Source organism: Hypomesus nipponensis, chromosome 21, assembly GCF_054491055.1.
Source record: "Hypomesus nipponensis isolate SF chromosome 21, ASM5449105v1, whole genome shotgun sequence".
NCBI classification, from domain to species: domain Eukaryota; kingdom Metazoa; phylum Chordata; class Actinopteri; order Osmeriformes; family Osmeridae; genus Hypomesus; species Hypomesus nipponensis.
In genome coordinates this window covers 305,927-328,942 of record NC_140381.1, presented here as the reverse complement: position 1 = coordinate 328,942, position 23,016 = coordinate 305,927, and the positions used below count along the sequence as shown (strand labels likewise).

Here is a 23,016-nt window from a genome sequence, read left to right as displayed (position 1 = left end):
TGTACCTCATTCCTCTTTTCCCTAAAGTCTCCTCCCCTCCTCGCCTCATTTCCATGTAAATAGGTTACGGTTAGGGTCTGCCTCTCACCACCCCACTGCCTGGGGAGTCCCCCTCCTCTCCTCTCTTCTGCCTGGGGGGTCCCAGAGAGAGAGATCATTTTTCGTTAGGAAACTCTCTCTCCCCCCCCGTCTCTCTCCCTCTGTCGTGCATCCCAATTGCGTAAGCCGTGTTTTTCTTCGGTTCATGGTGAACCTGTCTTAATGACAGCAGATTGACAACCCGGAGTCCCGAGAACAGTTTGAGCTTATAGCGTCATCTAGTGTTCATCTGACATATCGACCACTCATTCCAACGTCTGCGTCCTTCCAAGAGCCTGATGGGAATTGTAGTCGTTAGGGAATTTGCACTTCCTGGTTTGACGAGAAGAAAAGGCAGAAGTTATTCTCGTCTCTAAAAATTTGTTTTCAACTAAGTTGTGTATCCGTCCGGTGTTCAGGTAGCACCAACGTCGCCATAGACGGGGTGAGTATCTGGCTATAACGTATTGTATTACCTAGCTTTTAACATAGAGATAAACAAGTTATTCGGGAAACATACGCGGATAAAGAAGCATTACTTTTCACCTCAACAATGGACCTGTGAATTTAGCCAGGAAAGAGGAGAATCCTGTTTGAAAAACACTATATGTGTTTGGGTCTAGCTATTCACTTAACTCTAAACATGAATTTAGGATATTGCCATGAACATTTACCGGTGGAACAACCTTTGTCGGACATTGTGTACACCATTGCGTGAGTCATATTTGACAGGTCTCTGTGTCTCTGTCTAACCGACCTGCAGGTTCCTGGAAGAGGGGGGAGGAAATTATGTTATTATGTTATGTTCATTGTGTTTTTAAACATTTATATATCAATATGTAAAAGACGTCCTCTTTTCCCCTCTCCCCTCCCCCCTTTTCCCCTCCCCCCTTTTCCCCTCCCCCCTTTTCCCCTCCCCCCTCCTCATCCTCCCCTCTCCTCCTCCCCTCCCCCTCTCCTCTCCTCCTCCCCTCCTCCCCTCCCCCTCTCCTCATCCTCCCCTCTCCTCCTCCCCTCCTCCCCTCCCCTCCTCCCCTCCCCTCCCCTCCTCCCCTCCCCCTCTCCTCCCCTCCCCCTCTCCTCATCCTCCCCTCCTCCTCCCCTCCCCTCCTCCTCTCCTCATCCTCCCCTCTCCTCCTCCCCTCCTCCCCTCCCCCTCTCCTCCCCCTCTCCTCCCCTCCCCTTCTCCTCATCCTCTCCTCCCCTCCTCCTCCCCTCCCCTCCCCCTCTCCTCATCCTCCCCTCCTCCCCTCCCCCTCTCCTCCCCTCCCCTTCTCCTCATCCTCTCCTCCCCTCCTCCTCCCCTCCCCCTCTCCTCATCCTCCCCTCCTCCTCACCTCCCCTCCTCCTCCCCTGTCCTCATCCTCTCCTCCCCTCCTCCTCCCCTCTCCTCATCCTCTCCTCCCTTCCTCCTCCCCTCCCCTCATCCTCTCTTCCCCTCCCCTCCCCTCCTCCTCCCCTCTCCTCATCCTCCCCTCCTCCTCCCCTCTCCTCCTCCCCCCTCCCCTCCTCCTCCCCTCCCCCTCCCCTCCTCCCCTCCCCCTCTCCTCATCCTCCCCTCCAGATGTCTCTGATGGAGTCTCCTCCCGTGAGGCCGATCACAGCTGTGGCGTGGAGCTCCAACACCTCCACCTGTCCTCGAGACTTCACCCTGGTGAGGAGAAGGACGAGGTGGCGAGGAACGCACAAATATGTTGAATGCTGCTAATCATTTCTCTCCTCCTCCCCTCTCCTCCCCCCCTCCCCTCCTCCTCCCCTCTCCCCCTCTCCTCCTCCCCTCTCCTCCTCCCCTCCCCTCTCCTCCCCCCCTCCTCCCCTCTCCTCCCCCCTCCTCCCCTCTTCTCCTCCCCTCTCCTCCCCCCATCCCCTCCTCCTCCCCCCATCCCCTCCTCCTCCTTCCCTCCCCTCCTCCTCCCCCCTCCCCTCCTCTCCTCCCCTCTCCTCTCCTCCTCCTCCCCTCTCCTCCTCCTCCCCTCTCCTCCTCCCCCCTCCTCCCCTCCTCCTCCCCTCTCCTCCTCCCCTCCTCCCCCCCTCTCCTCCTCTCCTCCCCCCCTCCTCCCCTCTCCTCCCCTCCTCCTCCCCTCTCCTCCTCCCCTCCCCTCCTCCCCCCCTCCCCTCCTCCTCCCCTCTCCTCCTCCCCTCCTCCTCCCCTCTCCTCCTCCCCTCCTCCCCTCTCCCCCTCCCCTCCCCTCCCCTCCCCTCCCCTCCCCTCCCCTCCCCTCCCCTCCCCTCCCCTCCCCTCCCCTCCCCTCCCCTCCTCCTCCCCTCTCCTCCTCCCCTCCCCTCCTCCTCCCCTCTCCTCCTCTCCTCCCCCCTCCCCTCCTCCCCTCTCCTCCTCTCCTCCCCCCCTCCCCTCCTCCCCTCCTCCCCCCTCCTCCCCTCCTCCTCCTCCCCTCCTCCCCTCTCCTCCTCCCCTCTCCTCCCCTCCTCCTCCTCCTCCCCTCCTCCCCTCCCCTCCCCTCCTCCTCCCCTCTCCTCCCCTCCTCCCCTCCTCCTCCTCCTCCCCTCCTCCCCTCCTCCTCCCCTCTCCTCCTCCCCTCCTCCCCTCTCCTCCTTCCCTCCTCCCCTCCCCTCCTCCCCTCCTCCTCCCCTCTCCTCCTCCCCTCTCCTCCTTCCCTCCTCCCCTCCTTCCCTCCTCCCCTCTCCTCCTCCCCTCTCCTCCTCCTCCCCTCCTCCTCTCCTCCTCCTCCCCTCTCCTCCTTCCCTCCTCCCCTCCTCCTCCCCTCTCCTCCTCCCCTCCTCCCCTCTCCTCCTTCCCTCCTCCCCTCCTCCTCCCCTCTCCTCCTCTCCTCCTCCTCTGTCCAGATCAGTATAGCAGAGGATGGAGCACCAGCTAACTTCTCTCGTGGAATCATGAAGTCTAGTTACTTCCTTTGTTACAGCAAGGTACACACACACAGATACACACCACACACAGATACACACCACACACAGATACACAAATCATTACAGTGTGATATTCAGGTGTATGCGTGGGATATTTGGTGTGTGTGTTGTGATATTCAAGTGTGAGTGATATTCAGGTGCATGTGTGATATTCAGGTGCATGTGTGATATTCAGGTGCATGTGTGATATTCTGATGTGTGTGTGATATTCAGGTGCATGTGTGATATTCAGGTGCGTGTGATATTCCTGTTACAGGAGACTTCAGGGGGGCTGGTGGTGTGTGATATTCAGGTAATCTCAGACAAGGAGCCTCTTCCTCATGGTTACTGCTACATCCCTGAACACATGGAGCCCAGTGAGTACACACACCACACACACACACACACACACACGCTATACACACACCATACACACATCATAAACACACTCACACCATACACACACACGCACATCATACACACATAAAGGACACCATACACACACACACACACACACGTACACAGACACCCTACACAACACAAACATCATACACATGCATCATACACACACACACACCATACACACCCAAACACACACCCACCATACACACCACACACACAGTAAAGTGAGTGTGTGTTTTCAGAGGCATCTGTGTTTAAGAAGAAGCGTGTGTGTGTGTATCTGGTCCCAGTGGCCAGCGTGCACACAGCCGTGCTGGACCTCCGGCTGACCGCCAAGAGCAGAATGATGCTGCAGCACTACACCTGCGCAGGGTACACAAACACACACACTTTATACACACACACACACAGATAGATAGAAACTGATAAAAACCAAACAAACACAGTGTGTGTGTGTGTGTATATGTGTGTGTGCAGGGACATGAATGGTTATGTGTTGTGGTGTAAGAAGGGGCCGTTCAGAATGCCTGCTCCCCAGGCCAAGCCTCGCTCCCTCAGCCTCGACGTCCGGCAGCTGTCTCTGGACCCCCCGGCCCTGCCCCTGCGCCCCAGGTGACTACCCTAACTACCGCCTTCCTACCCCTAACTACCCCCCAGCCCTGCGCCCCAGGTAACTACCCTAACTACCGCCTTCCTACCCCTAACTACCCCCCAGCCCTGCGCCCCAGTTAACTACCCTAACTACCGCCTTCCAACCCCTAACTACCCCCCAGCCCTGCGCCCCAGGTAACTACCCTAACTACGGCCTTCCAACCCCTAACTACCCCCCAGCCCTGCGCCCCAGGTAACTACCCTAACTACGGCCTTCCTACCCCTAACTACGCCCCAGCCTTTTGCCCCAGGTAACTACCCTAACTACCCCCCAGCCCTGCGCCCCAGGTAACTACCCTAACTACCGCCTTCCTACCCCCCAGCCCTGCCCTCCAGGTAACTACCCCCTACCCACCAGCCCTGCCCCAGCACCCCAGGTACCTAACCCATCTACCCCTAACTAACCCCAGGTAAACATCTGTCATTCATTGTTTATGTAGCAACGCCCCGCCCCTGCCCCCTGGGAAGATCAGCCGTCGTCGTGGCACCCTGCAATCAGACGCTTCGGTGGAGAAAGATGGCGACAGTGGCCACATCTATGGCTACACAGGTAGGCATGTCTCACAGTGATGACATCACAAGTAGGCATGTCCCACAGTGATGATATCACAGGTAGGCATGTCTCACAGTGATGACATCACAAGTAGGCATGTCCCACAGTGATGATATCACAGGTAGGCATGTCTCACAGTGATGACATCACAAGTAGGCATGTCCCACAGTGATGATATCACAAGTAGGCTTGTCCCACAGTGATTATATCACAGGTAGGCATGTCTCACAGTGATTACTTCACAGGTAGGCACGTCTCACAGTGATGACATCACAAGTAGGCATGTCCCACAGTGATGATATCACAAGTAGGCTTGTCCCACAGTGATTATATCACAGGTTAGCATGTCTCACAGTGATGACATCACGTGTAAACTCATAATAACCTCCCTCCCTCCCAGCCATAGATGGGGTCCCATTCTCTCTGCACCCCAAGTTTGAGACCCAGACTGGCAACATGGTAGGCTCCTGCTACTGTCCCTCATTATTCTGGACAAATTAGAGCTACACCTTTCACACTACTCCCTCACCTCTATTCATTATATTCCTCTACACCAGGGGTCCCCAAACTTTTTTCTGCTATGGACAGATAATTTTTCCTTTCTTTAATATGGGGCTGGGTCGGTCTGTAATAGAAAATGGGCCGGAGTGACTACCAGTATTATTGTGGAGATTTTATTATGATTTTAAATGTATTTATTATGCTAGATTAGTTTCTTATTTTGTTATGCACCGTACATCCGTACATATCAAGGGATATATAGCCTATTAAAAGAGCATTATTACTATCGTAATTACCTTTTTTCATATTAATTGCTATTGAAATCAAAACATTTACTTATGCATATTAATCAGTGTGAGCTGTTTAAAAAATTGTCTGGAAAACTCTGGAATTGTTCAGAGGGCCGTTCCAATTGTGTGGGCGGGCCGTATTTGGGCTGCCGGCCGTAGTTTGGGGACCCTTGGTCTACACCTTTCACACTACTCCCTCCCCTTTCTGTTCCTCTACACCTTTCACACTACTCCCTCCCCTTTCTGTTCCTCTACACCTTTCACACTACTCCCTCCCCTCTCTGTTCCTCTACACCTTTCACACTACTCACTCCCCTCTCTGTTCCTCTATACCTTTCACACTACTCCCTCCCCTTTCTGTTCCTCTCTCTTCCACCACCTCTCCCTCCCACCACCTCTCCCTATATTCCCCTCTCTATTTCTCTTGTTTGTCTCCAGAACTCTACAAACACTCAACTGACCAACATTCGTATCAAGTCTGTACAGGACATTGAAAATGAGGTATGTGTTTTATTTGTGTGTGTTCATTTCAGTGTGTATTTTTTTGGTGTGTTTTTAGTGTGCTGTTGTTGTTGATAATGTTGTTGTTTACAGTACAACTATCCGTTCACTGTGGAGGAGACCACCGCCAGGAAGACACACCCCTCTCTCTCTACAGGAAGTACATCATAGGCTCTGACCCCTGACCCCCTGCTCAGCCAGCCTGCTCCTTGTCCTTCTACTCCCCCTCGCCTTCTCTCTTCTGCTCTCCTCCTCTTCCTCCTAATGCACTATCAGACAAACCTGTGATGATGCACAGGGTTAGGGTAGCACTGTCAGTCAGTGATGACAGTGCTGTCATACTTACATAACAGAATTATGAAAGTGAGCAGTTAAACAGAAATGTTATATATTTAAACATTGCGTACTGCCAGACATTCTATTTAAACTTTCCATCCTGCCAGATGTTCTACATGTTCAGACTACTGCTGAGAACCACCTTGTATTTGTATGCTTGTACTCGTGCATGAGTCTGCAAGCATATTGACTTGTGAAAGTACTATGGTCTAAATTCACAACACAACTACAGAGTCTCTGACCAATTTAAACTGTTATTCTGTTAGATACTGTTAGACAATCTATATGTTCATATATTCTATACATTTAAACCATTTCATCATGTTACATCTGGAACTGTTCGACTAGAAAATGTGTCTGTTCTTGGGAAATGTCCATATATATGTTGTGTTCCTTTCTACTGAGTGCACAAGTGTGTATTAGCGATATAAATGCAGTCCATTTATTCTATGTAGCAGCCATTCCCGACCCTTTCCACTTCGGCCCACTTAGAGCAACATAGCTCAAATATTTTGGCGGCCGCACAACACATTCGTTCACTTAATTCGCGCTTATCACATGTTTAACAACACCCCGGGGATCCAAACAGTTCGCTTTCACGGCAAAATGTATTTGAGCGATCAAAGATGTTGCTCATGTTGTTTAATTTTAACTTGCTTAACTACATGGTCTTATGGTTCTTCCCTTTGGCACTTATTTTGTGGTTGTGTGTGCTTCTTGTTTTGGCTACCCGCAATGCTTTGGGGCTATCTTGTTGTTATTATCAGTGACCAATGCACTTTGTAAAGCTCTCTCTTGGAAGTCGCTTTGGATAAAAGCATTTGCTAAATGAATACATGTAAATGTTTAGAAGAAAAAGTGCCCATCAGTGCCACACGTAAAGAGAAGTTACCTTCGTAACACGGCCAGGTCAGGTCTACAACTTCCGGTGAAGTTAAAAACGTTACTTTTAATAAAACAGGTTGTTAACACTTAGCTATTGCTTTCTTATTAACCCTACACTCAGATTGTGCGACTTCTCACTTTGTTGTTTTCTCTCCCGTTTCCTGATTTTTGTTAGAAACTGAAACCTATAACCCATGTTGAACATGCAAAAACTACAATCAAATCGGAGATTTCTCAACGACAATCAGGCAAAAGAGACAAATTTAGCCGTTTAGCTCCATAGACTCCCATTCAACATGCACTCGCTCGCGATCACCCCCAGTGGAACTCTGGTGGAACTGCAGCCAAATTCGGTACAATGGGGCTTAATAGGGAGTGGCAAGGCTCTCCCCTCTGTTGTGTTCCGGTCAAAAGTGACCGATTTCCTAGTTTTCTCCCTGAAAAAATGTAGTTAATTTATTCTGATTGCCATAAGGTTCCATTACTTTGTCCACACAGGGTATCTGAACAGCCCAAAAAAATATTTCTGAATTTCATGAAAATTTGGGTGTTTTATTTAACTTTTGTACACCTTTGGTGTTCCCGGTCAAAAATGACCGGTCATTCAAAAAATGGGTAAAACAAAAACATTTTTGATAAAATGTTGTCCAGGCACACACCCATACAACAGATAGACACACTTAACCTCCCAGACCCAACATGCACATGTGTTTGAGTACACATATGCACACACATACATACACATACAGAATATGATCCAGACTAAGAGACAACCGATGTTGAACAATCTAGTGATGAGGAAGAGGGCCCTGCTGAGGTTGTTGTGACATTCCTGTCCAAGAATGGGAGTTTGTGGTTTGTTCTCAATCACCACTCGAGTGGAGAAGTCGGCTGTCGACTAAAAATTTAATCAGGATGACCCCAGGGCCAACCAGATATACCATCTCCCAGGTTGGTGACATAAAATCCTGCTTCAAACTGTTCCTGACAGAGTCCATTTAAACCATAGTCATAAACATGACTAACATGGAGGGTAGATGTGTTTACAAAGACAACTGGAAGGAGATAGACCGGACCAACATCCAAGCGTACATATTCAAAATAATCCATATATTATGCTTCTTTCACTCAAAAACGAGTTGCTTACACTTGTGTCAATGAGGCCTACAGGCCATGAATGGCAAACAGAAGTTCAATACTTGTAATGTTTGCAAGAACTTAAGTTGCTAAAAACATGTAACATAACATTACTTGATAATATATGTATTATTATGGAATTATAGTCAGCTATAATGGGGCGGTCACTTTTGACCGGGAACACAAAAGTATTGAACAAGAAACGAACACAACAGGAGGGTTAAACAGGCTCTGGAAGCGCGTTCATTTTGGCAGGTTTCGCGGGTGTCCCCGAGCAGATTTGCGTCCGTCACTTCCGTCAAGTGTTTTACGTAAGTGTTCCATTTCAGACAGCACTTATCAGCGACGGAGTGCACTGAATATGTAAGTGCACTGTTTTGCATTGCACTGTATTGCAGTGTACTTGGTAAAGTGCGCGGTAGTAGACGCAGTAGGTCTTTTGTCAACATGCCAAGCGTAACTATTGGTGTTTCGGTCATGATGATTCTGACAATGTAAAAAAAAAAGTCATGATGAATTAAAGGCAAAATGTAATTTTGACATTTTTAAGAATTTGAATAATCAATCAACAGTAGAAATATTTTTGTATTTATTCATTTTAAATATTTAAGTTCAGTTTTAATTGGTTTAGCAGCCCACCCTATTATTTATATGCTTATATTTAGGCTAGTATTACCCTAGGCTAGCGGATCACTATTGGGCCGCAACCCATAGGTAGCCTATTAGGTTGGGAATCTGCTTGTGCACGTGTATGTTTTTGTGTTTGGAACGATCTCCCGTTTATTTCTGCACGCTTTGTGTATTCCTCTTTTCCCCGCTACGGGGCGCTGCCATTGACAAGTTATCTCTACTTTCATAAAGGAAATAAAAAACATGTTTTTGGCGGTTCTGTGACTGTATCTATGATTTCTTGAAACAAGACGACATCTAGTTTTGGATTTATGATTCTTTTAATTTACTGATGTTTTAGAGATCCGGAAGTTGTCGTGCAGGTCACATCCGCTACTCTTTGAACAACACGCGCCACAACACAATTTAGATTAAATTCGTTTCTTCCTTTCAACAAAGTTTCTGTTCTTAGATAAAACGCTACATTCGTGTTAGCCGTGCATGTGGGGGTGTACCTGGCTGTGTATACGTGTTATTTATCGGAACAGGATTCCGTTTTTTCTGCACTTTCCGTCGATTCTAGCCAGCGAGGTGGAGTGAACATTTCCAGTTTTTGCGTGATCCAAGCTGACTTGCTACCGCTCCAGGCTGCTCGCCATGTACAATGCCGACAGCATCATCATCCTGAGTGACGGTGAGGAAGACGGTGCATTCAGCAATAACGACTCGGTGGTGATCGTGGAGGACCGGACGAGTCCCGGTGAGAACTTGGAAATATTGGAGACACCGGACATTACGTTTTTCTTGTGTTTGTGTGTATCCTGACTGTGTGTGCGTACCTTGACTGAATGTGTGTGCGCGGGCGTGCGGTGTGTGTCTCCCAGCCCCCCGGGCAGTGTGTGTGTCGTCAGACCAGCAGGAGGAGGAGCTGGTCATCACGTTCTCTCAGGGAGCCCAGCTCCTCCCACATGCACGTTATGACTGCAGCATACACACCTTCACGTGAGTCAAACACTCACGATACACACAAACATAAACAGTCTCATTTCACACACACACAGTCTTAATACACACAGTCTCCATACACGCACACAGTTATGATACGCACTACACCTTGTGTGCTCAGGCTTGAAGACGCAGAGATCAGCGCTCCTGCAGGAAACAACCAGCTCATCTGTCAGCAGTGTTACTGCTACATCTGTGATAGGCCGGCAGGAGAGGTGAGGAAGGCTCTGATAGGCCGGCAGGAGAGGTGAGGAGGGCTCTGATCGGCTGGCTGGAGAAGTCTGTGAGGAGATTTGGGACCCTGTGTGTGTGTGTGTGTGTGTGTGTGCGTCTCAGTGCCTGGTGTGGACAGTGGCGGGGATGTGTCACTGTAACAGTCACAACCGAAGTGTGTTCTGGAGGAGCAGCAGAGACGCACAGCTGCTGGGCTTCCTGCAGCGCTTCTCCCTCACCCTGCTGGAGGTGGACCCAGAGCTACGGCTAGCAGGTACACACACACACCCTGCTGGAGGTGGACCCAGAGCTACGGCTAGCAGGTACACACACACACCCTGCTGGAGGTGGACCCAGAGCTACGGCTAGCAGGTACACACACACACCCTGCTGGAGGTGGACCCAGAGCTACGGCTAGCAGGTACACACACACACCCTGCTGGAGGTGGACCCAGAGCTACGGCTAGCAGGTACACACACACACCCTGCTGGAGGTGGACCCAGAGCTACGGCTAGCAGGTACACACACACACCCTGCTGGAGGTGGACCCAGAGCTACGGCTAGCAGGTACACACACACACCCTGCTGGAGGTGGACCCAGAGCTACGGCTAGCAGGTACACACACACACCCTGCTGGAGGTGGACCCAGAGCTACGGCTAGCAGGTACACACACACATATGAATACTCATACATGCACTCATACTTGTATATATATCTGTGTATGTGTTTAGAGGCATTGCTGCTGAAGTTAGAGGCGGAGCTAGCAGTGGAGTACGCCTCCTTCCTGAGGGGAACAATGCGATGGACATGCTCCTGCCGCTGCCACACAGCCAATCAGGAGCGTGCGGAATATTGCAGCTGCCAATCAAATCACCAGGAGGTGCGGATGCACGAGTGAGTCACACTATACATGTGTACATAAACAAAATACAAAGTGTGTGTGTGTAAGCTACCTGCAGGTGTACCAGTGTGTGGGTGCCTTCCTGGACAGAGCAGAGTGTGTGTGTGTCTCAGCTACCTGCAGGTGTACCAGTGTGTGGGTGCCTTCCTGGACAGAGCAGAGTGTGTGTGTGTCTCAGCTACCTGCAGGTGTACCAGTGTGTGGGTGCTTTCCTGGACAGAGCAGAGTGTGTGTGTGTCTCAGCTACCTGCAGGTGTACCAGTGTGTGGGTGCTTTCCTGGACAGAGCAGAGAGAGAGGAGAGAGAGAAGCCCAGAGCAGCAGCTGTCATGAGACTAGGAGCTGCCCACTTCTTCCTCACACACGCTCACGCTCCAGGGTACACACACACCCTCCAGGGTACACACACACCCTCCAGGGTACACACACACCCTCCAGGGTACACACACACCCCTCCAGGGTACACACACTAGTACATTTACATGTATTCATTTAGCAGGTGCTTTTATCCAAAGTGACTTCCAAGAGAGAGCTTTACAAAGTGCATAGGTCACTGATAATAACAACAAAATAGCCCCAAAAACATTGCGAGTAGCCAAAACATGAAGCACATATTGTGAACAACCAAAATAAGTGCAGAAGGGAAGAACCATAAGAGCAAGTAGTTAAACAAGTTACAATTAAACAACATGAACCGCAATAAGTGCAAGTGCACCTGTAGAAAAACAAGCAACAATAATAAAAACAATATATCACAGCGAGTACAAACATTTAAATCAGTTACCACTAACCACAAGGGCAACAAGTCTCTGAGCAAGAGTCTAGACTAGTATATATGTAAACTAAAGGTTGTAGTGATGTAGAGCTCCTGGTATTGTGTGTGTGTGTGTGTGCAGGATGACTAACCTGGCTCCTCAAGGAAACTCTGAGGAAGGCAGGTTTCTGCTGCTGAAAAGGTATGTACACACTCACAAACACACAGACATATACAGACACACACACATTATACACACAGACATATACAGACACACACACATAATACACACACACATATAGACACAATGTTGAGAGGGTTCTTGTTGTATGCGTGTGCAGGGTGACAGAAGCAGTGCAGAGACAGCTGGTGATGTGTGACTTCAATCCAGATTTCAGCCTCAAGCTCCAGACCTTCTACCAGGACCTGCCACTGCCCCCCAGGTGTGCTGTACTCAGGAACAGGTGTGTATAAACCAGGTGTGCTGTACTCAGGAACAGATGTTTATAAACCAGGTGTGCTGTACTCAGGAACAGGTGTGTATAAACCAGGTGTGCTGTACTCAGGAACAGATGTTTATAAACCAGGTGTGCTGTACTCAGGAACAGATGTTTATAAACCAGGTGTGCTGTACTCAGGAACAGATGTTTATAAACCAGGTGTGCTGTACTCAGGAACAGGTGTGTATAAACCAGGTGTGCTGTACTCAGGAACAGGTGTGTATAAACCAGGTGTGCTGTACTCAGGAACAGATGTTTATAAACCAGGTGTGCTGTACTCAGGAACAGATGTTTATAAACCAGGTGTGCTGTACTCAGGAACAGATGTTTATAAACCAGGTGTGCTGTACTCAGGAACAGATGTTTATAAACCAGGTGTGCTGTACTGAGGAACATGCTGTACCATTCCCCCTAAAATAATATTATACAACTGGAGAGGTAACAACCCTAACTAACCCTAGTATAACTAGAGAGGGAAGAATTTCTGGGGAAATTGTGGGGTATGCTTGCGTCAGTTGCAGATGGGTCCGTTTTTACTGACATTTTACTATAAATATTTCTGTATATTTTGGTTAAGTATGCATACTTATCATTTATAACGATTGCATAGATAAAATAAAAGCATTTGTTGCTGCTCATTTCTATCACTTCAGAATACTAAGAGTGAAGTGTAGAATGAAACAGGCTTCTTGCTCATCACCTCAAAAGTTCCATTCATTTTAGATTAAAGTTGCCCTTGTTACCAACACCTGATCGCCTGTCGATAAAAAGGCCATTCAGACAGGGATCCCCTCCTCCAGAGACGGTTGGTGAGAGAGAGGAGCAGAACACAAGCTAAACATAGTCATACAATGTCAATGGGTTTTGAAACACCAAAAGCAATTTAACAGACCAAAAAGGGGGTGTTTGATGCAGCCCCACACCCCAAGACAGTGACAGCCTCCCTCGGTTGGAACATGAAATCTGTTCCAGGGGAGAGAACTCTAAATAAGTTTATACTTATACGTGACTGAATTAGTCTATCAGCTCCTCGCGATTGGTGTGGTGCTGGGAATAGCTTTCACTTCCTTGCATATACTGTGCTAGTTGTGTTATGCTAGCTGTGTTATTTGGCTAGGCAACATACTGACGTTGCTCATCACAAATTCCCAAATAAACGCATAGAATAGGTTTTGCTTCTCTTGCTAGGCCACCTGTTGACCTGTTGACTGATGTCACACTACTTGTGGGGTCTGTCACATGACTCCTGTCACATGACTTCCATGTGGGTCTATCGCCCCCCCTGAAAAGATCCTAGGGGAACACCCTATCATGCATACTGTGTGTGTGTGTGTGTATAACATACATGTATGTGTGCGTTGCAGCCTGCGTGTGCGTCCCTGGAAGGACCCCCTGCTGGTGTCTGTGCTCCTGGGACAGAATGTGACTGGCCAGGGGCGGGGCCAGGGGCGGGGCCAGGGGCGGGGCCGTAAGGACGTCCTTACTGAGTCTGCTACTGTGGTGCTCCTCCGAACACACCAACTACAGCTGCAGAACAAGTACACACACACCCCAACTACAGCTGCAGAACAAGTACACACACACCAACTACAGCTGCAGAACAAGTACACACACACCAACTACAGCTGCAGAACAAGTACACACACACCAACTACAGCTGCAGAACAAGTACACACACACCAACTACAGCTGCAGAACAAGTACACACACACCAACTACAGCTGCAGAACAAGTACACACACACCAACTACAGCTGCAGAACACGTACACACACACCAACTACAGCTGCAGAACAAGTACACACACACCAACTACAGCTACAGAACAAGTACACACACACCAACTACAGATGAAAAATGCACAATCTGTCTTTAAATGTATCTGTTGTGTGTGTGTGTTTAGGTACTGGGAGTTGACAAGGTACCTAAAAGTGGTTCAGACAGACAACAGTGAACTGTGAGTTCACACATACTTACACGCTCTGGAAGTTTTTACTCAAAAAACTCATTTTGATGCGTTCTGCAGAGAAGGGAGACTGTCGAGTGTCATGGTTGGGAATGAAAGTGAGAAAACAGGCCAGGGTAACACGGCGGATATTGCTCATAAAAAATACAGATTATTATTTATTTATTTTTGACAATGTAGTTAAGGCGCTAGGCGTGTGTTGCTTCGGCGGCCGCCTTAACTGCAAAGTGCTGCGGGAAACCCTCTGTATATACCGTATTTCTTAGACTAAACACAGCGTTTATTTGAGGGCGGCTTAATCGAAGAAATACGGTATGTGTGAATATACATGTATAAATGTTTATGTCCAGGCTGTGATCTCATCCCCTTGTACCAGTGTAGGTGTCAGTGTGTGTGTGTGTGTGTGTGTGTGGTGTACTGTCCAGGCTGTGCGTGATTTCATTCCCCTGTACCAGTGTAGTTACGTGTGTGTGTGTGTGTGTGTGTGTAGTGTCCAGGCTGTGCGTGATCTCATTCCCCTGTACCAGTGTAAGTCTGGGAACCTGAATGCTGCCCTGTACAGCACCTTCAGTCCTGCGCCTGGGCCTTGCTGCCCTGCCTGCAGGATGACCCCTGACCTCTACCACCTCTACCTCCGCATCCTCACCACGGCAACCGCTCCCACCCACACCCTCCACCTGCACACTCAGCCCCTCCCACACACCGCTGTCTGGGAGCCAATCAGAGGTCAGGCACCTCTATCCAACCCTCCCTCCATTCCTGTCTATGTCCCTCTCTCACAGTGTCCCTCTTTGTCTCTCTCTCTCTGTGTCTCTCTCTTGCTCTCTGTGTCTCTCTCAGTTCACTTCAGAATGCTTTATCAGCATGAATGTTCAGGTTAAACTACATTGCCAAAGCAGTCCACAGTGAAGGGATAAAATATGATTTTCAACACATATCATTGGATACACATCATATCAAGGAGTCTTAACTAACAATAACCACATAACAAAGTAACATAAGGTTTGTGTGAGTGATTATAGAAACATAAAACAGATAAATACATGTGAAGATACAGAAAGTATCTTAACCTCAAGTTGTTACATTTCACCTGTACAGTGGCACATATTCTGGATTCTTCAGGTAACCATGTTGTCTTCCTTTTTCAGTTTCAAGGGTGATTCTTTGTTGATTGAGGAGCTGTCTCTCTCCCTCCCCACTCCCTGATTGCTGTCTCTCTCTCCCCCCTCCCTGACTGCTGTCCCTCCCTCCCCCCTCCCTGATTGCTGTCTCTCTCTCCCCCCTCCATGACTGCTGTCCCTCTCTCCCCCCTCCCTGATTGCTGTCTCTCTCTCCCCCCTCCATGACTGCTGTCCCTCTCTCCCCCCTCCCTGATTGCCGTCTCTCTCTCTCCCCTCCCTGATTGCTGTCTCCCTCCCCCCTCCCTGACTGCAGGGACAGTCCAGGTGAAGAGATCAGACGTGGTTCGTTTCTCTCTCAGAATTCTGATGTCCAACACTGCTCTCTACACAGATGTGAGTCTCCCTCGCACACACACACACACACACACACACACACACACATACCTAAATTACACACTGTTTCTCTGTTGACATTCTCATATTTTGTGTGTGTGGGGTTCCTCTGTGTGTGTGTGTGTGTGGGGGGGGGGTTCCTCTGTGTGTGTGTGTGTGTGTGTGTCAGGTTCAGTGCTGGCTGTCTCTGCTCCATGTGGTGAACATTCCTGCTCTCCCACAACCAGATGCTGCCTTCCTGCAGGTACACTCCTCTCCCTCTCTCGCTCCCTCCATCTCTCTTTCCCTCCATCTATCCCTCCATACCCCCTCCATCTCTACCTCCCTCCATCTATCCCTCCATCTCTACCTCTTTCCGTCTCTACATCTATCTCTTGCCCTCTCTCCCTACATCTCTCTCTCCCTCCATCTCTTCATTCTTTGTGTCTTTTAGGAAGCAGTGGCTGTTACCACGGCAATACTACTAGACCGGCCGGGTCATGTGATCCCTCGGTCCTTCCGGAGTGTACGTACACACACACACACACACGCTACACTCTGACCCCCCCTACACCTAGAGTGATGGAAGTGTGTATGTATATATGGGGTGTGTGTGTAGGTATATCCAGACCAAGCGTTGTTGCTCCTGGTCACAGCGTGTCTTGTTAGATGTACGGCAGCAGGCTTCCTAAGCTCCGCCCTCTACACCCACAACGCTTACAAGGTACCTCCTCTCCATGTCTCCTTCTGACATCACATCCTGTCCACCAAACCCTCCCAGTCCTCTCATCCCCCTCCTCCCTCTCTCCTGTCCGCCAGGAGAATGGCTGGTGTCTGGACTGGCTGTGTGAGCGTCTCTCCTCCCTGTGTCCTCCTCACACTGGGAAAGGATGCCACCAGTGGGCGGGAAAGGCTCCACCTGACCAGTAAGGGGGTGTGGCTGGATGTGGCTGGATGTGGCTGGGTGTGGGTTTGTGTGTGTGGGTTCATGTGTGTGGGTTCATGTGTGTGTGTGCAGCATGTTGATGTTATCCTTGCTGTTCTCAGCCCAGACCGTGAGGCTTCACCACCTGACAGATGCTGATGGCTGGTTACCATGGTGATCCAGAGCCCAGCTGGTTACCATGGACCCAGACCAGACCCAATCACCGTGTTGATATTGAACACTGATATACTAACTTGTTCCTCAAAGATACTCCTGTGTTGTACTAAGATGTGAATGTGTGTGACTGACTCCCTGAAAATGTAATGTGAATAAAGTTGTTGTTCCCTGCAGTCTAGCTTCCTGTCATCCTCCTTCTGGCTGGGGAGTCAGACTCGGTTCAGACTCGGTTCAGACTCGGTTCAGACAGAATGTCTCTTTAATACTCTGCAGTTATCAGCAGCCTGCTATATCCTGAATAGAACATGACACACACACACACACATTCAGAATCTAGATCTTGTCAAGATGAAGATTGTACAGTATCAACTTCCAGTTTTTTGTTGCTGTAGTTACAGTACCAAGGTTCTGCATTGCTATGGTTACATTATGGTTCAGTGAGGTCATGGTTACGGTACTGTGTTTGCAGTTTTACCCGGCTGTATTCTTATGGAGAAGGGTGGGGCTGTAGGAAAAGCGGAGGACCGGAGGTCCACTTCCTATCTGGCGCTGTTTAATGAGGTCAGAAAGGAAGTCCATCACCTTCAGGTCATCCTGGCTGCTGCAGCCCCGCCCACACAGGAAGTGACGCCGGCGCTCAGCCAGGACCACTTCCTCTTCGCCCAGCATGCTGGGACGTTGGAGGGCGGGACTGAAAGTGTATACTAACGCCCGATTGGCTAATGCCGTGAGGCAGCTCTCCAGGTGCAGCAGGTAGGTGCTGCCTCGCCCAATTAGAGAGTGGGGGTCAGCAAGCCGGCCAATCAGAGAGCCACTGTAGGGAGGGCAGCGCAGGGTCCTGTGGTCAAGGTCCAGCAGAGCTACGTAGCGACCGTAATGATCCACAGAGGGGTGCATGCTGGGAAATGGAGTTCCGGGAGATCTGAGGGAAAGAGAAACTTTTAGATGGTGGAAATTCATCCTGTAGCTTTTGGCTGGCGTAGCTAGCAGCTGGTTGCCGGGATGACGGCCTACCTGACCATGCCGATGAGCCTCCAGGTGAGCAGGTCGGCCAGGCTGAGGGGCCGGCCGAGGCAGGGCTGCACACTGCTGCTGGGGCAACCGGGGTCGGGCAGGTAGAGGGCGAGGGCGCCCACTGTTCTCTGGACGGAACGCTCCTCTCCACCAATAACCAGCAGGGGCCGCCCGCTGAGCAGGCAGAACACAACATGCTGGGAGAACGAGTTCTGGTGAAGGAACCTGAGCGCACGCAGCCCCGCCCTCCTCCGGCGCTGGTGGGCGTTGCCGTGGTGACGGGAGGAGAGGGAGGGGGCCTCGGAGGAGCAGGGTGAGGAGGAGCAGTCAACTGCTTCGTCTGCTGGGCAAGACAGCGACCAGCGCTCCACAGAGGTCAGGGGGAGGTTCTCTGGGGTCATGGCCAGGGTCACAGCCGGGGTCAAGTTCACACGGAGCTTTGGGATCAGCCGCTGACTTTTGACCTGACCGTTGGCACGGCAACCCTCAGGCTGCTGGTGGGAGTCTTCCTGGGCTAAACAGACAGAACACACACCCGCTATTACACTTGATATTACACCTGTTATTATGCCTGGTATTACATGTTTCCACCTGTTATTACACCCATTATTTCCAATTGTAAGATATTACACCCATTTACTTACTCTATTAATATATTTGTTATTCCACCTTTTATTACACATGGTGTTGCACCTATTATTACACCAGATTTGTTTTCACCACATTTATTACATATATTTCCATCTGTTATTGCACCTAATACTACTACAGTTATTACAGACAATGGTACACATATTTATACCTATGCACCAAGTGTAAACGGAATGTATATGCAAGCCCATGTGCGTGAATGTTTATACAATTGGTTTGATACATTTTCATGAAAAAGTTACAAGATAAACTGTATCCTCCTGACCCTGTGGTGAAGCTGCTTTCTCTCACACATTACCCAGGGTGCAGTGCTCTGCCTAGACTACATTACCCAGGGTGCAGTGCTCTGCCTAGACTACATTACCCAGGGTGCAGTGCTCTGCCTAGACTACATTACCCACAGTGCAGTGCTCTGCCTAGACTACATTACCCAGAGCGTAGTGCTCTTCCTGGACTACATTACCCAGGGTGCAGTGCTCCTCCATGGCAGCGTTTCCAGGGCTCTCCTCCGTCTCCTCTGTGATGGCGGCCAGGTCGTCGGGGACGAGGGTGGTGCTGAGCACCTCGATGCTGTCCTCACTGTTAGAGCGCCGCGCCGGCACACGCACACGCCCCGCCTCCACACGCCCTGGCCCCGCCTCCACACGCCCTGGCCCCGCCTCCACACGCCCTGGCCCCGCCTCCACACGCCCTGGCCCAACCTCCACACGCCCTGGCCCCGCCTCCACACACCCTGGCCCCGCCTCCACACGCCCTGGCCCCGCCTCCACACGCCGCCCCTCGCCGCCCAGCAACTCTGAGACAGAACACACACTCAGCTGTCAGCTGGAGCCCATGCAACAGAGCCAGTTCAAATCAAATGAATAACAGCACACAAACAATAATCACACACATAATCACACACAATAATCAAGGACACATAATCACACAGACAACACTACCTGTCAGCTCTCCAGTGTCTGTGGCGACAGGCTGAGAGCGGTAGGACTTCTCTGTTCCCAGAACCTCAATGCTGTCACCACTGCTCACGCTCCCCACTGTCGTCTCCCCAGCAGCCTCCTCCTCCACGCCCTGCCCCGCCCCCCTACTTCCCATCTCCAGTTTGATTGACAGCTCCTCCACGCAGGAGAAGAAAGACTCCAAGCTGGCCGGAGGACCCTGGCCGGAGCATTCTGGCACAGGAAGTCCCTCCCCACTACTTCCTCCCTCTCTGCCCTGCAGCTCCTCCCCCTCCTCCGGGTTCCAGGGCTCGAACAGGAAGTTGTTGAGCGGGTACTTCCTGGTCAGCGCCTGCGTGATGCGCTGCGTGAAGAGCGAGGGCAGGTCGCCACGGAGACGGTGCTCCACTGCGGCCAGCTGTTCCAGTGTTAGAGACAGAAAGTAGCTATCGCTCAGCTCTTCCAGGGGCTTCATGCGCCGGTCAAAACGCCGTGAGGGGAGGAGCTTCACCAGCCGGGGTGTGTAGGAGGGGGAGGGGGGTTCAGGGGTCAGAGGGTGGGGTTCTGGGTCATATGTGTCATACGGCAGGAAGTCAGGTTGTTTCAGCTTCCTGTTTGGGAAGGATGTGACCTGCCGCAGAAGGTCACGGTGCTCCAGGATGGAACGCTCGATTCCTACCAGCTCATTGGCTGACTGGGCCTCCGATTCTTTCTGCAGGACTGAGCGTGTGTATCTGAGAGAGAGAGGAGGGGAGATAGAGAGGAAGGGGGAGGAGGCGAAAGAGAGAGGAGGGAGGAGGAGGGGAGAGAGAGAGAGAGAGAGAGAGAGGAGGGAGGAGGAGGGGAGAGAGAGGAGGGGAAAGAGGAGAGTAGGAGGGGAGAGAGAGAGGAGGGAGAGGGAAAAGAAAGAGTGGACGGAAAAGGACAGAAATGAAACACAACGAGAAGTGGAGAGTAGGTTTAGGGTTCTGTGGAGGACTGGTGAACATGGTATGGAAGTGTGTGTTTAGGGTTAGGGTTAGGGTTCTGTGGAGGACTGGTGAACATGGTATGGAAGTGTGTGTTTAGGGTTAGGGTTCTGTGGAGGACTGGTGAACATGGTATGGAAGTGTGTGTTTGGGGTTAGGGTTAGGGTTCTGTGGAGGACTGGTGAACATGGTATGGAAGTGTGTGTTTAGGGTTAGGGTTAGGGTTCTGTGGAGGACTGGTGAACATGGTATGGAAGTGTGTGTTTCTGTGTGTGTTTCAGTGTGTCCTCTGCTGTTGTCTTGTTCAAGTCCAGAATGTAAACCAACCTGTTCTCCCACGCTGCACTTTCACTCTTGTTTCATCCTTTATGTTTCTCTGGCAGTTTCTATGGTGATTTAGTAAGTTGTATGTATTGTAATTGTTTAACCTGTAAATCACTTTGAACCATTGTGTCTGAATCATGCAAAACAAATAAACCTACCTTGAGTGTGTGTATTTATGTGATGTGTATAGTGTGTGTGTGTATGATGTGTGTGTGTGTGTGTGTGTATGAGGTGTGTGTGTATGTGGTGTGTGTATGTGTGTATGTGGTATGTGTGTACGGTGTGTGTGTGTGTGTGTATGAGGTGTGTGTGTATGTGGTGTGTGTGTATGTGGTGTGTGTATGGTGTGTGTGTGTTTGTATGTGGTATGTGTGTGTGGTGTGTGTGTGTGTGTGTCTTACTCCAGGTCCATCAACTTCCTGGTCAGCTCCCGGGCGAAGGCCCGTCTGTTTCCTGTCTTCAGCCGCTCAGAGGCTTGACCTAGCCCCTCCGACAGCAACAGGAAGTGCTCCATGAGCTTCCTGTGCTCTGCAGAGACGTAGGCCATGCAGAAGGGCCTGACCAAGCCTCGGGCCTCCAGGTCGTACAGCGTCAGGTGCTGCACATAGGCAAAGCTGCCCCAGTCTCCCATGACGACACTGGAGTCCTCACAGAAGCTGAGGCGGGGGGCGGGGCCTGTGGGGGAGGGGCCAGACGGGGAGGGGGAGGGGCCAGGAGAGCAGGCTTGGTAGTCCACGGACATGATCCGGAGGGAGAAGTGGTTCAAATCAAATGCACCTAGAATCCTGGGATCGTCTGGGATGGTAAGCACAGGCTGGGGACCCACCTGCAGGGCGACACACACACACATAAACACTCACACACACGTTTACACACACACATTGTATGTAAACACAAACATCATACATACATACACACACCTGCATAAACACACACACATTTCAACATACACTGTGCCTATTTCTTCACATATTTTCTTTGTATACCAGGGCTGTAGGTGTCACGGGTCCAACACACCTTCTGAAAATGGCAAATCTGCTTCCTCCACTTTTTATTGAGAACATTATATTTAAAACCTACCATTATATCTACGACCCTGACACACACCTACACCTTTCCTGTTCCCTCCCTCCCTGTTCTCAATCTCCTCCCCCCTTCCCTGTTCCTCCCCTCCCTGTTCTCAATCTCCTCCCCCCTCCCTGTTCCCCCCTCCCTGTTCCCCCCTCCTCCCTGTTCTCAATCTCCTCCCCTCCTCCCTGTTCCCCCCTCCCTGTTCCCCCCTCCCTGTTCCCTCCCTGTTCCCCCCCTACCTGTTCAGAGAACTCTGCCACCAGTATAAAGTCCCGGAGGAAGAGGGCGGAGGAGGTGGCGGCCCAGGGATGCGCGCGGGGCAGCAGCGGGACTGACAGCTCCTCAGGGAGCCCCTGCAACTCGCCCGCGCGATCCCTCGCCTCGCCGAAGCCCTCAGCGCCGGTGAACGCCAACAGGTCGGGAGAACCGATCATAATCCCGCTGATCTGACCAGTTTTAACTGGAACAATGCCCTCCGGTTATGTCTTCTCCCGGTGCAGAGGCGAAACCAGTCTGTAAACTCAGGAGTCCGGTATGGACTCTATATCTTCAGAACTCAGTGAAGATATCTCCGTCAAACTTGCACGTTCTCATACCCCTGTGACCTCGGCGGGTCTCGAGCCCAGTTAGTGAGTCAGCGGTTGCACCGGAGAGCAAACGTCAAATTTGTTGCGCAGTTGGAACAACACAAACTCAAACAGACCGGTGTCAGTTTCACTTCTCCGTGAAGCCTGTGGCATGTTGGTCACACTAGGCAGGTCAACGGCGTTTCTAAAAAACAAACTTCCGCCCGAGACGTGTCAGTAACTTACCGGGTCTCCTAACGTCAATAAGGATCCGTTGTGCGGCGGGAACGCTGTAAACAAACAACTCCTCTGTTGGAACACCGACACTTCAGAGCGACCACTCGCGGGTGGTTGGAGGGAAGTTGTAGTTCGGAAGTCACGCCGAGTCACGTGGTCGACCTTTATCCCTGGTTTGTAGCCTCTCCCGGACACATCGAGCCGGTCAGACAATCTGTCGGTGCACCAGAGCCGCAAAAGGACTCCATAACGACATGGCACAGTCACATGACTGCCAGTAACCCGCGAGGAACGGTCCAGGCGCATTCTTTCTCCGTATATCTGGTAGTGACAGGCGGTCCACACAACACCAGATACGTTTTATTTATGAACGAATTTCTTGAGTGGGCGGTGGTGGGTAGAACTAAATAAATACATGTCTTATTTGGTGTTCTCTGGGAAGTGGAGTTCAAAAAGAAAGTTTCCAGTTGCAGTTTTACAGCCCCATGATCAGGACAGGTTAGA

General features: G+C 50.6%; 3 protein-coding genes across 6 annotated transcripts; 2 read left to right on the top strand and 1 right to left on the bottom strand.

Moving 5' to 3' along the window:
* Positions 1-403: 403 nt before the first annotated feature.
* mvb12a (multivesicular body subunit 12A) lies at positions 404-7,152 on the top strand. 3 transcript variants are annotated; one of them, XM_084684805.1, is made up of 10 exons: positions 404-523; positions 1,643-1,732; positions 2,884-2,964; positions 3,221-3,320; positions 3,636-3,717; positions 3,823-3,957; positions 4,437-4,546; positions 4,950-5,008; positions 5,779-5,841; positions 5,935-7,152. In XM_084684805.1, the coding sequence occupies exons 2-10, from the start codon at positions 1,643-1,645 to the stop codon at positions 6,010-6,012; spliced, it is 798 nt and encodes a 265-aa protein (XP_084540931.1). In that variant the 5' UTR covers positions 404-523; the 3' UTR covers positions 6,013-7,152. The 3 variants fall into 3 exon arrangements, with proteins under 3 accessions (XP_084540931.1, XP_084540932.1, XP_084540930.1); XM_084684806.1 differs by having other exon boundaries at positions 407-523; positions 3,588-3,717; XM_084684804.1 differs by lacking the exon at positions 404-523 and adding an exon at positions 708-792 and having other exon boundaries at positions 3,588-3,717.
* Positions 7,153-9,102: 1,950 nt separating this feature from the next.
* LOC146237197 (uncharacterized) lies at positions 9,103-16,916 on the top strand. 2 transcript variants are annotated; one of them, XM_084684801.1, is made up of 17 exons: positions 9,103-9,568; positions 9,693-9,810; positions 9,935-10,028; positions 10,150-10,300; positions 10,761-10,923; positions 11,174-11,308; positions 11,826-11,885; positions 12,025-12,147; positions 13,548-13,721; positions 14,086-14,139; positions 14,639-14,874; positions 15,583-15,662; positions 15,832-15,906; positions 16,096-16,167; positions 16,261-16,365; positions 16,461-16,567; positions 16,689-16,916. In XM_084684801.1, exons 1-17 carry the CDS (start codon positions 9,466-9,468, stop codon positions 16,723-16,725), a joined length of 1,887 nt encoding a protein of 628 aa, XP_084540927.1. In that variant the 5' UTR covers positions 9,103-9,465; the 3' UTR covers positions 16,726-16,916. The 2 variants fall into 2 exon arrangements, with proteins under 2 accessions (XP_084540927.1, XP_084540928.1); XM_084684802.1 differs by lacking the exon at positions 11,174-11,308 and having other exon boundaries at positions 9,105-9,568.
* Positions 16,917-16,984: 68 nt separating this feature from the next.
* Positions 16,985-22,773, bottom strand: smcr8b (Smith-Magenis syndrome chromosome region, candidate 8b). Its single transcript, XM_084684800.1, has 6 exons — positions 21,949-22,773; positions 21,040-21,464; positions 19,350-20,080; positions 18,872-19,204; positions 17,758-18,271; positions 16,985-17,665 (listed from the first exon to the last, which is right to left on the bottom strand). The coding sequence occupies exons 1-6, from the start codon at positions 22,141-22,143 to the stop codon at positions 17,215-17,217; spliced, it is 2,649 nt and encodes an 882-aa protein (XP_084540926.1). The 5' UTR covers positions 22,144-22,773; the 3' UTR covers positions 16,985-17,214.
* Between the last annotated feature and the right edge of the window lie 243 nt (positions 22,774-23,016).